Here is a 15,317-nt window from a genome sequence, read left to right as displayed (position 1 = left end):
TCACTCTTAAAGATACAGTACAATGTAGAAATAATTTCATATACAGTTACAGATTTCTGAAAAACTTGTTAAGCTTCATTACATATATACAGTTATGTACAATTGATTATTCAGTTAACTGTGCATAAATTGGCTTCCTAGGTGGCGCTAGTGAGAAAGAACCTGTCTGCCAATGCAGGAGACATAAGAGACATGGGTTGGGAAAATCCCCTGGAGGAAGGCATGGCAACCCACTCCAGTATTCTTGCCTGGAGAATTCCCATGGACAGAGGAACCTGGCAGGCTACAGTCCATGGGATCACAAAGAGTTGGACATGATTGAAACGAATTAGCATGCATGGATACATAAGATACTTGATTAGCAAAGGAAGGATGACTACAGTAAATACCCATGGACCCATGAGCAAAATTCAAAGTTTTGCCTAAGATATTTCTTTACCTACCTACTTTTTTAGGAGAAGGGGACTGGAGCATTTTAAAAGGTTTCCTACATTCTGAATTTGGTTCATTAGATATTCATGCTATCTCTTATCATATTCTACTTTTTTTTTTTTTTTTTTTGTAATCTGGCAGTTAAATCTAGAGGTCTGAATGAAGTTGCATGCATTTCTCCTGATAATAATAATTTATGCTCTATACTTCTTACTCTGCATAGGAGGTACATGGTGTGTGGTAGTTCCTCATTTAATAGAGTTAAGATTAGTCAGTAGGTTTAGATCCATCCAATATAAAGTTTCTGATCAGCCTATCACCTACTGATTTTAGCTTCCAGTGATGGTCATTAACTACATCCACTGTTTTGTTAGGGGTTGCAAATGGTGATTTTTAAAAATCCATCGTCTACATTAATTAGCTGAAAATTTTACAGAAAAGAAGTTCCCCTCATCATTTATTTGGTAAATTTGAGATCTTGCCCATACTGGAATGAGGATAAGTGCTTGATTTTTTTTCCTTTTTTTTTTAAAATCAATTTTAAGAATAATGAGTTGGTACCTAGGAATTCAAAGGGAACTAATGATTTTTTTAATATTATGAACCCGTGTATTTTAAAGTATTTGACTAACTTTAGTCCATTGCGATTATTATTCTTTTTAATGCTTAAATTTTACCAGTTTTGGTCAATATAAGTCCTTTCATGTTGGCTGCTGAGTTCTTTTAACACAATATAAGCTTCGCTTTGTGGCACCAGTTGCCCCAGTTTCATTCACTTATCCTGTTTTACCAAAGAGATATGGTTTCTTTGTAGAAAATGGTATTTGGATGCCACAGTCTTGAAACTGGCATGTTCATTGCTATTTGTTGTTCAGGCACTAAGTCATGTCTGACTCTTCAGACATGGACTCTTCAGTCCATGGTGATCCCATGGACTGTAACACCCCAGGCTTCCCTGTCCTTCACTATTTGCCAGAGTTTGCTCAAACTCAGGTCCGTTGAGTTGGTGATGCCATCCAACCATCTTATCCTCTGTCACCTTCTTCTCCCCCTGCCCTTAATCTTTCCCATCATCAGGATCTTTTCCAATGAGTCTGCTCTTCACATCACCCGCCCAAAATATCTTCAGCATCAGTCCTTCCAGTGAATAGTCAGGGTTGATTTCCTTTAGGATTGACTGGTTTGATTTCCTTACTGTTTAAGGGATTCTCAGAAGTCTTCTCCAGCACCACAATTTGAAAGCATCAGTTCTTCAGCACTCAGCACTCCCTTCTTTATGGTCCACCTCTCACATCCGTACGTGATTACTGGAGAAACCATAGCTTTGACTATTCAGACCTTTGCTATTACCTGTGTTCATTTCAGTATTTTCAATTCACATCTGGCATAGGGGTTTTATTTGTTTGACTTTTATGCTTGTATCTCTTTCCTCTTAAATCTGAGTTTTCATTTCTAGTATTTCTTTTGAAGTACTGTTGATTTACAGTGTTGTGCCAGTTTCTGATGTACAGCAGAGTGACTCAGTTATGCACATATATACATTCTTTTTAATATTCTTTTCCATTATGGTTAATCACAGGATATTGTATATAGTTCCCTGTGCTGTATAGTAGGACCTCGTTTGTCCATTCTAAATGTAATCGTTTGTATCTACCAAACCCAAACTCCCAGGCCATCTCCCCCTCCTCCCCTCTTCCTTGGCGAGCACAAATCTGTTCTCTATGTCTATGAGTCTGTTTCCATTTTGTAGATGGGTTCATTTTGGCCAGCTTGTAGATTGCACGTACAAATGATATCATACAGTATTTGTCTTTCTCTTTCTTAGACTTCACTTAATGTGATAATCTCTATTTGCAGCCATGTTGCTGTGAATGGCATTATTATTATTTTTTAATAGTTGAGTAGTACTCCATTTTATACATGTACCACATCTTCTGTATCCATTCATCTGTTGATGGACATTTAGGTTGTTTCTATGTTTTGGCTGTTGTGAACAGTGCTGCTATGAAAATAGGGTGCTTGTGTCTTTTTGAGTTAATTTTGTCTGGTTAAATTCCCAGGAGTAGGATTGTTGGATCATGTGGTAATTCTATTTTTAGTTTTTCTTTTCCATTTTGAGTATTAACATAGTTATAATTTTATGTTTTACTTATGCATTTCTCACATCTATAAAATATTTCTTGTATTTGTTTTATAAAATTACAATGCCACTATATTTCTACTAACAACTGAAAGCATTTTGTTATTTCTTTGTGGTTCTGTTTTCTCTTTATTGTTAGCAGCAGCTGCCACATATTGAGAACTTAATTTGCTTGCTAGATTTGTTCTGAATTCTTTTTTTTAATATTCATGACAGAGGCTTTGGTGAAAAGTTTGGGATCAAATGAAAGTATTTAAAAAGTCACTTTCTAAAGTTTAAATTTTGACTTATAAATTTGTAAACTGTAGTTACGAGGGTTATCAAAGTTCATTGTAAATTTTGTCAAAGGCTACAACATGATAACCTTAAAAAGGTTGAGGTAGTGAAACATTTTGGTTTGCGTCTCCTTGACATTGGACAAAAGTTGAAAAAGTTTCTTTTGGCTTTTTATCATAATTTCGATAAGCTACACAAATAGGACTAAGAGAACCAGAGTAAAACTATGTGGCCCATTAGGCTTTACTGTGAAGCTAATTTAAGCTCTCACGGTCATTTAATTTTGAAGAAATACTCATTGGTTTAAAATAGTGTGATTGATCTCTAATTCACAGTAATCTGTTTAGTACATTTGTTTTTGCTTTCCTAAATGAGATCCTGTACTTTAACTCTCTAAAATTGTGGACAGGGTTGGTAATACTGTTGTACATTTGTGGCAGTCTACCTAAAGATGTAAGAATTATTAGTTTATTTATTGGGTTGTATTATTAGTAATAGGGTTAACCTAATATAATCCCTGGTGAAAATATTGAGAATGTTGCCCAAATGAAATCAGTAGCTGTTGAACTTATTTCAGGACATTTTGTTAAATTTCTCTTGGAGTTTCCTAGTGCTAACTAGGCGTGTAGTAGGAGTTTGATACATATTTATTAAATGAACAATTATATTTTAAAAGAACTCAACAGGTAGGTTATTTTATTCCTTTTTTAGAGCTGAGTCACTGAGTGCCTAAGGCCTCAAAACTTAATTGTTTAAAGTTAGGATCTAAACTCCTGGTTTGTGAAGCCTGTGTTCTTTCTTCTAAGTACCTTTGCTTCATTCTCCACAAGAACACTTTGCTTCTCTGTCTTTGCACTTTTCTCTGTTACAGTTCTAGAATAGGAATAACTTGTCTGACCCAAAGTAGAAGGCAGAGTTAGCAAATGCCATAAATCTAGGATTAAAGTACTCTTTTATCCCAGTAAATTATTATCCAAGTTTGTTTTTATCTTCAGTATATATTAATAACAGTAATTAATATTTTTGAATTGAAAAAAATTTCCAAAGAAATACTGTGTACTCTTACATGTTTGTAAGTACAGGAACTATACTGACTCCTCTTAGTCGTATTTGTAACAGGAGAATCTTAATACTAATTTTGTGGACCACAGGTTGTTTATATATAGCACTAAGTAGTTTATGAAAAGGCAGTATACTTTTTGTCTTCTAGGAGCTTCCTTTCTAATTCAAATTGACATTCTAGCCCTTACTAACCAGCTTTCAGGGTTTTGTTTGTTGGTTTTTATCTTAAAGCAGATTTAGAACTGTATTTAAGTAGTTTCAGTTAGCAGTCCTGATTTTTGAAATGCTGTTTTGTAAAAGTCTAGTCTTTTGTAGTGTTAATTTAGTAGCCTTCTATCCATGTTAATAAACATATTTAAGTGAATAAAAATGTATACTTTTTATTAAGGTTACCAGAAATCTTTATAATTTTATACTTGTTCTTATGTTTTTTTGTTATTATATCTGTTTTTTAAATTTTTTATTTCTTTAATTTTTATAATGTGCTTAGTCATGTCTGTTTGCAACCCCATGGACTGTAGCCAGCCAGGCTCATCTGTACATGGGATTTCCCAGGCAAGAATACTGGAGTGGGTTGTCATTTCCTTCTCCATGGGTTGTCATTTCCTTCTCCAGGGGATCTTCCAGACCCAGGGATTGAACTCTGGGTCTCTTGTGTCTCCTGCATTGGCAGGTGGATTCTTTATCACTGAGCCATCTGGGAAGCCTGTTTTTTATAATACCTTTTAATAACCCAAACAGTATGAACCTCTGTGTAATTCATATGTACATTTCTTTTTTACTTTCCAAGTAAGATACTGTCCAGGTTAACACCTTTGAAGTAATTGGTAATTTTCAGCCTCAGCAACTCTAGTGATGCTTGTATTGCTTGTAAAAAATGTAAATTTTAGTTTTGTTCAGGGGAACATAAATCATCTTAAAGATGTCATAGGTAGGTTTAGTGGAGAAAGAAGCTGTGATCTAACCAGATAGATGGCAAAATGCTTTGCTGGTCTGGGAGTAATACAGCGTGGAAGTCAGTAAAGGAAATTAACAGGTTAACTATTTATTGTGATAAAGAAGGATTTTTGTTTGTAAGAATGTGATTCATAATGGTGTACAAATATGTCGGTCTAGGCCATGTACATAGAATTCAGGCTTTTTTTTAAAGGTACATGTTTCTTTCTATCAAACATTATATCCACAGGGGTAGAAAAATAGTAAAGCCTTGAGGATGAGGATTTTGCTTTGTTTTTTGGTGATCCTTTTTCATCTGTGATAGACATGATAGTTTAGGAGAATATTAGACTTAAGTTTGTATGGTATAATAATTGACATTTTTACGCTACCTTTGGTACAGTCCTTTACCCCTTTTTTGTCTTTTTTTTTTTTTTTTTATGAGGAGGGAAATCAGCTGGATTTGCTATAAAAATAATGGACATGTTAATGAGGTGCAAGAGTTGTGTTTTGTAGTCAGGTACTAATAATTCATTGTGTAGCATTCCACAGCTGATTCACATTTTTTCTTTTAAACAGGAAGCTGCTTTAAAGAATAAAAAAGAACCATATGTACTACCTTCTCCTCCCAAGTTCTACTCAAGCCTTATTGGAGAAATAAGAACTCTTGGTTGGGATAAGTATGTCTATTTTAAAATATGTTTTAGAAATGCGTATTTCTTAACACATTTCAATTTGATATATTTGCAGCTTTAGCAGTTTATGTTTTTAGTCAAAGTATTTCATTGTAGTTAGAGTATCTGATCCTTTTTGTGAATATGAATTAAAGGTGTGTCAGCATAAAAAATTGACTTACAAGGTAAAATACTAAATATAATTTGGAAAAAATAACCTTTTTATGTACACAGTAAGCTAAGAAGTTATCAATGTTACTTTGTTTTCTTTTAGTTGTAGTGAGATATGATTGACAAATAAAATGTTAACATAGTTAAAGTGCACTGTGTGGTGGTTTGATATACCTGTACATTGCGAGAGGATTCCCACAGTTGCATTAATTAGCATATCCCTCACCTCATATGGGCTTCCCTTGTGACTCAGTAAAGAATCTGCCTGCAATGCTGGAGACCTGGGTTTGATCCCTGGTTTGGAAAGATCCCCTGGAGAAGGGAAAGGCTACCTCTTCCAGTATTCTGGCCTGGAGAATTCCATGGACAGAGGAGCCTGGTGGGCTACAGTCCATGGGGTCACAAAGAGTCGGACATGACTGAGCGACTTTCACTCACTCATCTTGTATACTTACTTTTTTGCTGAAATTTTTGGGTCAATTTCTTGTTGCTACTGTATGAGAGGAGAATTTTAGGAGCTTCCGACTGCCATTGACTGACATCACCCAATTTGCTTAGTTTTATATCTACTATCTTGCTGCATGTTTTCTGTTTGTCTCATATATTTTGTGTTTTTCTCTTGATCTGCCTTTATTTGAATTAATCACAATTTTTATTATATTTTTCTATTAACTTGTTAGGTATATACTTTTTTATTCTTTTAGAGGTTACCTTAAAGATTACAATAGACACATAGCAAAATGTATATTGTTATCTTTACCAGTTTTCTTATGTTGTGAGGATCTAAAACTCTATTGCAGTTTCTCCCCCTGTTGTTGTTGTTATAATGCATTTTAATTCTATATTTAAATTTGACAAACATTATTATTGTTTTTAAAGTCAGTGTTTATACATACACACACAATTATTTCTCCCAGTGTTCTTTATTCCTTCCTTACTGCATTTTTATCATATCTGGAATAATTTTCCTTCTGACTAAAGAACTGCTTTTAATATTTTTTTATTGAGGTATACTTGACTGTATACTAGTTTCAGGTGTACAACGTAATGAACTTCTCAGGTGGTTCAGTGGTAAAGAATCTGCCTACCAGTGCAGCGAGAGAGTTCAATCTCTGGGTCAGGAAGATCCCTTGTAGTAGGAGGTGGTAACCTCCTTCAGTATTTTTGCCTGGAAAGTTGAATGGACAGAGGAAACTGCTGGGCTACAGTCCACGGGGTTGTAAAAGGCAGACACAACAGAGTGACTGAACTCATACACGTGTACAGCATTCAGTGTGTCTATGCATTATGAAATGATTGCCACAAGAAGTCTAGATAACATCTGTAAGCATACATACATATTTTTTTTTTCTTATGATGAGAACTTGGAAGATTTACTTTTAGCAGCTTTGAAATCTACGATACAGTTGACCCTTGAACATCACAGGTTCTTATATGCAGATTTTTTTCAGTGAATGTTACTGCAGTACTGTCTGATCTACCGTTGGTTTAATGCATGGATGTGGAACTGCAGCAATGGAGGGCCTACTGTAAAGTTATAGGTGGATTTTCGACTGTGTTGAAGGTTGGTGCATCTAACCCCCATGTTGTTCAAGGGTCATCTGTTCAATATTATAAGCTACAGTCACTATATAAGCTGTAATGTATATAAGCAATTACACTCCGATTAATTATTTTCTAACTGGAAGTTTGTACCTGATGATTTCTTTTCACTCATTGCACTCACCTTCCACAGCCATCTCTGGCAACCCCCAGTCTTTTCTCTGTATCTATGAATTTAGTATTTTAGGATACTTTTTAGATGCCACATATAAGTGACATCATGCCTTTTTCTGTTTGTCTTATTTCATTTAGCATAGTGCGCATTAGAGGTCATCCATGTTGTTGCAAATGGTAGAATGTCCTTTTTTATGGTTGAAAAATATTCCATGGTGTATGTATATATATACACACACAGACCACATTTTATTTATCCATTCATCTGTCCGTGGGCACTTGGGTTGTTTCCGTGTTGGCTGTTGTAAATAATGCTGCATTGATGGGTGTGCAGGTATCTCTTTGACATTGTGATTTGTTTCAGACATATACTCAGAAATGGAATTGCTGAATCATATTGAAGTTCTGTTTTTAATTTTAGAGTGCATATAGATTTATAATTGCTGCATCTTCCTTGTGATTTTCCCTTATCATTAAATGTTTCTTTATGTATCTAGTAATATTTCTTACCTTAATGTCTACTTTGTTGGGTATTAGTATAACTCTATTAGATTTTAATGCTCTATTGAAATCCTCTTATTTTTTCTCTATATTTTCATAGTTTAAAATTTTTCCTACCTACTCCCATAATCTAGATCCACTTGAGTCTATTTTTAATTTATTTATTTTTGTGTGATTTTCTGTCAATATAGTCCTGGATCTTGGCATTCCTGGTACTTTTATTAATTTTTGTTAATAGACTTGTTTTTTTAAGAGTAATTTTGGGGTCATCACAAAATTAGGAGGGTACGGAGATTTTCCATATGCTTTCTTCCCCCAAATAAACCCTTAGATTCCCCCATTATCAGCATCCTCTGTCAGAGTGGTACATTGGTTACAGTGGATGAACCCACACTGACATATTGTTATCACCCCCAAACCACAGTTTACGGTAGCATATACTCTTAGTCATATGCTTTCTCTCGTTTTGGACAAATGTATAAAAACATGTATCTGCTACTATTATACGGTACACAGTAATTTCACTACCTCCAAAATACCTTATGTTCTACCTACTCATCCCTTCTTCTGCTCTGACCCCTGGCAACTACTGCTCTGTTCACTCTCTCCAAAAGTTTTGCCTTTTCCAAAATATCATGTGATTGGAATCATACATTATGAAGTCTTTTCATGTTGACTTATTTCACTGGTACTATGTATTTCAATTTCTTCTCAATCTTTTCATAGCTCATTTGTTTTTAGCACTGAATAATATTTCATTGTCTGGGTGAACCACAGTTTATCCATTCACAAGCTGAAGGACATCTTGCTTGCTTCCAAGTTTTGGCAGTTATGAAAGCTGCTGTAAACAGCTGTGTGCAGGTTTTTCATGTGGATGTTATTTTTTAACTCTGTTAGGTAAATACCAAGACCTAGACTTTTTTTTTAAGAGCAAAAAGTAAAGGTTTTCCTTTATTGTCACAATTGATTCACTACAAAGTTGAATATTGTATAACAACAACAAAAAATGTAAAATGTTGTCTCCCTGTTTCTGCTTAGTAACATGATTGAAAAGTGAAAGTGTTAGTCGCTCTGTCATGTCCAACTCTTTCTCCTTTGTTCATGGGATTCTCCAGGCAAGAACACTGGAGTGGGTTGCTGTTTCCTTCTCCAGGGGATCTTCCCAACCCAAGGATCGAACCCAGACCTCCGGCATTGCAGGCACATTTTTTACCATCTGAGCCAAAAAAAAAAAAGGCAAAAAGAGGAGAAATGAGGAAGCTGTCTTAATTTCTATGCATTCTAGCTAATGCCCCCTTTTTCCTTTTTTACTATCCTGCTGGCTGTTCTTCAGTGTTTTGCCCTTGGCCATTCAGGCTTCATTGCTATGCCTGATAATCTTTTGTTGAGTGTTGCAAATTGTGTATTAAAAAACGTAGAGGCTCCAGATGATATTTTCTTCTACAAAGGGTTTACTTTTTTTTTTTGCTAGGAAAATAAAGTGGGGGCAAGCTGCCATAGAGACTGCAGTGATTCAGGATGGGTTGTAGTTTTTGCAGGGTTCTCATTGTCCCCTCTCCACCCCCAGGCTATAACCCTCCAGAGCTTTCAAGCAGGAGCCAAGTGTGTTCATTTGGATTTCTCCCTTGGTAGACCCTAAACTCTAATCTTTGTCTTTGTAAGGCTTGTTTACCTCTCCATTAGAGTCTGGGCTCCATTTGGGGCAGTGCTTCATATGCATCTTGTTTACTTTGCTTTTATAGTTAGCCCTCCAGGGATTCCCACTGAGAGCATGGTATTCACTGGGACTTTTCCCCACTGGTGGGTTCTAAATTCTAATTAATTTCTCTTCAATATTATGAGATTTCTAAATACTACACTTTGTTTTTCATTGGCTTTCTGCTTGGCTTTTTATCCTCTTACACCTTGCAGTTTATGAAAAGTTTTGATGAAAAATTGCCAGAATATTAGGCCCCAGTCTCTGACCCTAACTTTTCACCAGATTCTGGGTAAGTCTCTTATTTTTATTCCTCTATTCTCATGAGATTGCCAGAAATGCTGCTGCGTTGGTTTTTGTTCTTTTGTTTCTGTTTGTTTGTTTGGCTACTTGTAACTCTCTGCTTGCCCCATTTCCTCAGATCCTCCTTTTCTTCCCCTGGGGGAATTGCTAGATACCGTGAGGGAAAAATGGCTGAAGCGTTGTCTTACCTCTCCTCTGTTCCCCCTTCTTCAGGACCTTGGTCTGTCAAGTCCTGGTTGCCTTAGCAATTTTCTGACACCTTGAAACTTTCTTTTTCTTTTCCTTGTCATCAGGCTGCTTTAGTTGTTCTCGTTGGAAGTTGTGGTCTAAGGTACTCCATTTTTTATCCAGAAATGGATGTTATGTATAATTTTAAAGGTACCATTATGGTGAAATTGAGAACTGGTTAGTGCATATTCATGAAATTAACCTTATCTGATAAGGTGTCATTCCTGAATAGGATTTGGGATAGAGACAGAGAAGACAAGTAATGCATTGAGGTGCACTTTTAACAATCCTGCTGAAGTTAAAAAGATTTTTCTTCAAGCATTGATGTCCTGAAAGTGAAAGTTGCTCAGGCATGTCCTACTGTTTGCAGCCCCATGGAACTGTAGACCCGGCTTCTCTGTCCATGGAGTTCTCTTGGCAAGAATATTGGAGTGGGTAGCCATTCCCTTCTCCAGGGTATCTTTCTGACCCACGGATCGAACCCAGGTCTCCTGCATTGCAGGCAGATTCTTTAACATCTGAGCCATTGATGTCATGGACGTGATTATTCTTTGGATTTGAATTGATAGAAGAGAAAAATTACTTTGACTTATTTTCTGATGCTTAAATATTAAGATTTTAGTGTTTAGAAGATAGGGATGTAGGAAGGCCTTGGAAAGGGAAGAAGCAATGTTCTTGTTTTATTTCTGTTATTTTGATAGTTTGAGGCAATTTCTAAGTAGATGTCACATTATTGGGAGAACTCCAATAATGAGTATTAGTTGAAGCATTGAGTATGCGAATATCAGATTTTTGAATAATTTAGTTTTTTCCACCTATTGTTTATCAGATGCCTATAATATAAGGCAGTGAAGATACACAGTCAAGACTTAAGATGCCTCATGGAACTTACATCTAGTAGAAGACTCAGAATTTAAGTAGATGATTCCAGTAGTACTTAATTCTAACCCAGGTAGATACTATGGAATATACTTAAAGGATTTTTTGAGATCTGTTAGCAACAAAGTTAGAAGTAGTGCAAGTATATAAAATATTTTATGGAATAAGTGTTTTTATAGATACATAGAAAGTACTGACTTTTGCTTTGCTTTATATATATTCTTCTGATATGGGAGGAAAAAAGAAATAGGTTTCTAACTCAGATAATAGATGAAAGCCAAGGTAAGGATATGAATACTCTGCTGTAGCATTCATCACAGTATTAGTGTTTGTCTTCTCTTTAGACTAAGGTTATTATATATAGGAAATTCCAATTATAAGTTCCTGCTAGCTACTTTATGCTGCTTCTAAGTCACTTCAGTCATGTCCGACTCTGTGCGACCCCATAGACGGCAGCCCACCAGGCTTCCCCGTCGCTGGGATTCTCCAGGCAAGAACACTGGAGTGGGTTGCCATTTCCTTCTCCAATGCATGAAAGTGAAAAGTGAAAGTGAAGTCGCTCAGTCGTGTCCGACTCTGTGCGACCCCATGGACTGCCGCCTACCAGGTTCCTCCGTCCATGGGATTTTCCAGGCAAGAGTACTGGAGTGGGGTGCCGTTCCTATTTAATTCTCCGAAAAAGTTTCAAGATGTATATTTTTATCCCCAACTTTGCTTATAAGATGCGTGTACATGGCCAAGGCTGGCTGCATAACAGTGCTCTGGTATTTGGCTTGATGATGCTTCTTGGAGTTGTGCTCTGGAGATGGCTCTGATATGGAGCCTTTAGTAAAGCTCCCTCAAGTAATTGGACATAGATTTTATTAGTTTCAGCCTCAAAGTGTGACTCTCCTTATGGAAAAAATTTGCCATGTGAAAAAAATGATAGTTTTCAAATCTGTTGCTTAGATTTATGAAAAATCATAGTTTAATTATAGTAATTAGGATGCATGATTGAATTAGAATATACCTGCTGTTACCTAATCATTTGTTTCATAGTCTTTACAAATAATGTGTAGCAGAAGAGAAGTTATCTGCATGGATTGTGAGAAGCCATATAGTAAGGTTTTGTCAGTATTTATCCACCACTGTCTGGCAAAGCAAAAACATCTTTCAATTTTATTTTTGTGAGTTAATTCTTAAATCAGGCCTAGTACACTTGAGACACTGACACTACTGGATTTCAGGACCCATGGAGTTAAAAATGAGACCTGAACCACTGTCTTCATGCTTTTTTGAGGCCCTGCCTGAGCCGCTGGCCAACTTCTTAATTTAAAATATTTTTAAAAATAACATACATAATTATTTGCATGACAAATGGATATAAATGGATTTTCAAACTCTCATGATTCCTCGACCATGTCAATACAGTCTATATTTTACTTCCACTCTAAATAATAATCTTGTAGATTTGTTAGTGGAATAGTAAAATCCAATCATAAAAGAAGGATTTTTTTTTAAGGTAAGGAAAACTTAGTTGTGTTTTTAAATTACATACTTGACATATGTAATCAACTCTATAGGATCAGGTTTTGTGGAAAAAAAACAAAAAACAAAAAACTAAAGTTAGAAAAAAGGAAATATTTAAAATATGATTGAAATCTTTCCTTTACTCTCTATATTTGTGTACCTTTCTAATAGAAACACAGTGAGAAATAGTGCTGATCTTAAGTTTGATTGCTATTGTTATAATTTCTATACTTGCTTCAACTTTCATAAGAACACACGAAAAACACAAGTTGTCCTAGGGTAAAATGAAGTTGTGGATAATTTTGGGTTTTATAACTGGCTCAAAAAACTGAGTGATGCAAAAAAGTGTCATGATAGCTTTCTGTTAACTTTTGCTTGTGTTGTGTTATAGAATGGCTCATTAAAACAGTAAGAATTAAGCAGAATCCTTAGGGTTTAACAGGATTTTCTGCTTGGTATTAAGGATGTCCTGAAGTTGAAAGCATTGTTTGCTTTTCATTATGTTGGTGCAAAAATAATTGCGGTTTTGCACTGTTGAAGTTTGACATTTGATATTAAAATACATTTAATGTGGTTAAGTTATACATCATTTTAATTTACATTTCTCACTTTACATTTTTTTTTTGCTAATGACATTCAGTTCAGTTCAGTTCAGTTAGTCACTCAGTCATGTCTGACTCTTTGCGACCCCATGAATTGCAGCACACCAGGCCTCCCTGTCCTTCACCAACTCCCAGAGTTCACCCAACTCACGTCCATCGAGTCAGTGATGCTATCCAGCCATCTCATCCTCTGTCGTCCCCTTCTCCTCCTGCCCCCAATCCCTCCCGGCATCACAGTCTTTTCCAAGTCAACTCTTCACATGAGGTGGCCAAAGTATTGGAGTTTCAGCTTTAGCATCATTCCTTCCAAAGAAATCCCAGGGCTGATCTCCTTCAGAATGGACTGGTTGGATCTCCTTGCAGTCCAAGGGACTCTAAAGAGTCTTCTCCAACACCACAGTTCAAAAGCATCAATTCTTTGGCGCTCAGCCTTCTTCACAGTCCAATTCTCACATCTATACATGACCACTGGAAAAACCATAGCCTTGACTAGACGAACCTTTGTTGGCAAAGTAATGTCTCTGCTTTTGAATATGCTGTGTAGGTTGGTCATAACTTTCCTTCCAAGGAGTAAGCATCTTTTAATTTCATGGCTGCAGTCACCATCTGCACTGATTTTGGAGCCCCAAAAAATAAAGTCTGACACTGTTTCCACTGTTTCCCCATCTATTTCCCATGAAGTGATAGGATCAGATGCCATGATCTTCATTTTCTGAATGTTGAGCTTTAAGCCAACTTTTTCACTCTCCACTTTCACTTTCATCAAGAGGCTTTTGAGTTCCTCTTCACTTTCTGCCATAAAGGTGGTGTCATCTGCATATCTGAGGTTATTGATATTTCTACCGACAATCTTGATTCCAGCTTGTGCTTCTTCCAGCCCAGCGTTTCTCATGATGTACTCTGCATATAAGTTAAATAAGCAGGGTGACAATATACAGCCTTGAAGTACTCCTTTTCCTATTTGGAACCAGTCTGTTGTTCCATGTCCAGTTCTAACTGTTGCTTCCTGACCTGCATACAAATTTCTCAAGAGGCAGGTCAGGTGGTCTGGTATTCCCATCTCTAGAAGAATTTTCCACAGTTTATTGTGATCCACACAGTCAAAGGCTTTGGCATAGTCAATAAAGCAGAAATAGATGTTTTTCTGGAACTCTCTTGCTTTTTCCATGATCCAGCGGATGTTGGCAATTTGATCTCTGGTTCCTCTGCCTTTTTTAAAACCAGCTTGAACATCAGGAAGTTCATGGTTCACATATTGCTGAAGCCTGGCTTGGAGAATTTTGAGCATTACTTTACTAGCGTGTGAGATGAGTGCAATTGTGTGAAAGTTTGAGTATTCTTTGGCATTGCCTTTCTTTGGTATTGGAATAAAAAGTGACCTTTTCCAGGCCTGTGGCCACTGCTGAGTTTTCCAAATTTGCTGGCATATTGAGTGTAGCACTTTCACAGCATCATCTTCCAGGATTTGAAACAGCTCAACTGGAATTCCATCACCTCCACTAGCTTTGTTCATAGTGATGCTTCCTAAGGCCCACTTGACTTCACATTCCAGGATGTCTGGCTCTAGGTCAGTGATCACACCATGGTGATTATCTGGGTCATGAAGATCTTGTTTGTACAGTTCTTCTGTGTATTCTTGCCACCTCTTCTTAATATCTTCTGCTTCTGTTAGGTCCATACCATTTCTGTCCTTTATTGTGCCCATCTTTGCATGAAATGTTCCCTTGATATCTCTAATTTTCTTGAAGAGATCTCTAGTCTTTCCCATTCTGTTGTTTTCCTCTATTTCTTTGCATTGATCGCTGAAGAAGGCTTTCTTATCTCTTCTTGCTATTCTTTGGAACTCTGCATTCAGATGCTTATATCTTTGCTTTTCGCTTCTCTTCTTTTCACAGCTATTTGTAAGGCCTCCCCAGATTGCCATTTTGCTTTTTTGCATTTCTTTTCCATGGGGATAGTCTTGATCCCTGTCTCCTGTGCAGTGTCACGAACCTCAGTCCATAGTTCATCAGGCACTCTATCTATTAGATCTAGGCCCTTAAATCTATTTCTCACTTCCACTGTATAATCATAAGGGATTTGATTTCAGTCATACCTGAATGGTCTAGTGGTTTTCCCTACTTTCTTCAGTTTAAGTCTGAATTTGGCAATAAGGAGTTTATGATCTGAGCCACAGTCAGCTCCTGGTTTTG

At 36.5% G+C, this 15,317-nt stretch overlaps 1 protein-coding gene across 6 annotated transcripts in view; it reads left to right on the top strand.

The window, feature by feature from the left end:
- Positions 1–15,317, top strand: part of FANCL (FA complementation group L) — an 89,733-nt gene that overhangs the window by 23,146 nt on the left and 51,270 nt on the right. For 5 of the 6 annotated variants that reach the window (XM_027555359.1, XM_027555357.1, XM_027555358.1 and 2 more), the window contains one exon: positions 5,426–5,526. The exons of the other annotated variant lie outside the window; for it this stretch is intronic. In XM_027555359.1, coding sequence (XP_027411160.1) covers positions 5,426–5,526 — 101 coding nt within the window. The remainder of the gene's footprint in view (positions 1–5,425; positions 5,527–15,317) is intronic. 6 annotated transcript variants of the gene reach the window in all.

This window comes from Bos indicus x Bos taurus, chromosome 11 (assembly GCF_003369695.1).
Source record: "Bos indicus x Bos taurus breed Angus x Brahman F1 hybrid chromosome 11, Bos_hybrid_MaternalHap_v2.0, whole genome shotgun sequence".
Classification (NCBI taxonomy): Eukaryota; Metazoa; Chordata; class Mammalia; order Artiodactyla; family Bovidae; genus Bos; species Bos indicus x Bos taurus.
The sequence above is the reverse complement of the archived record's forward strand: the minus strand, read 5'-3'. Positions and strand labels throughout refer to the sequence as shown.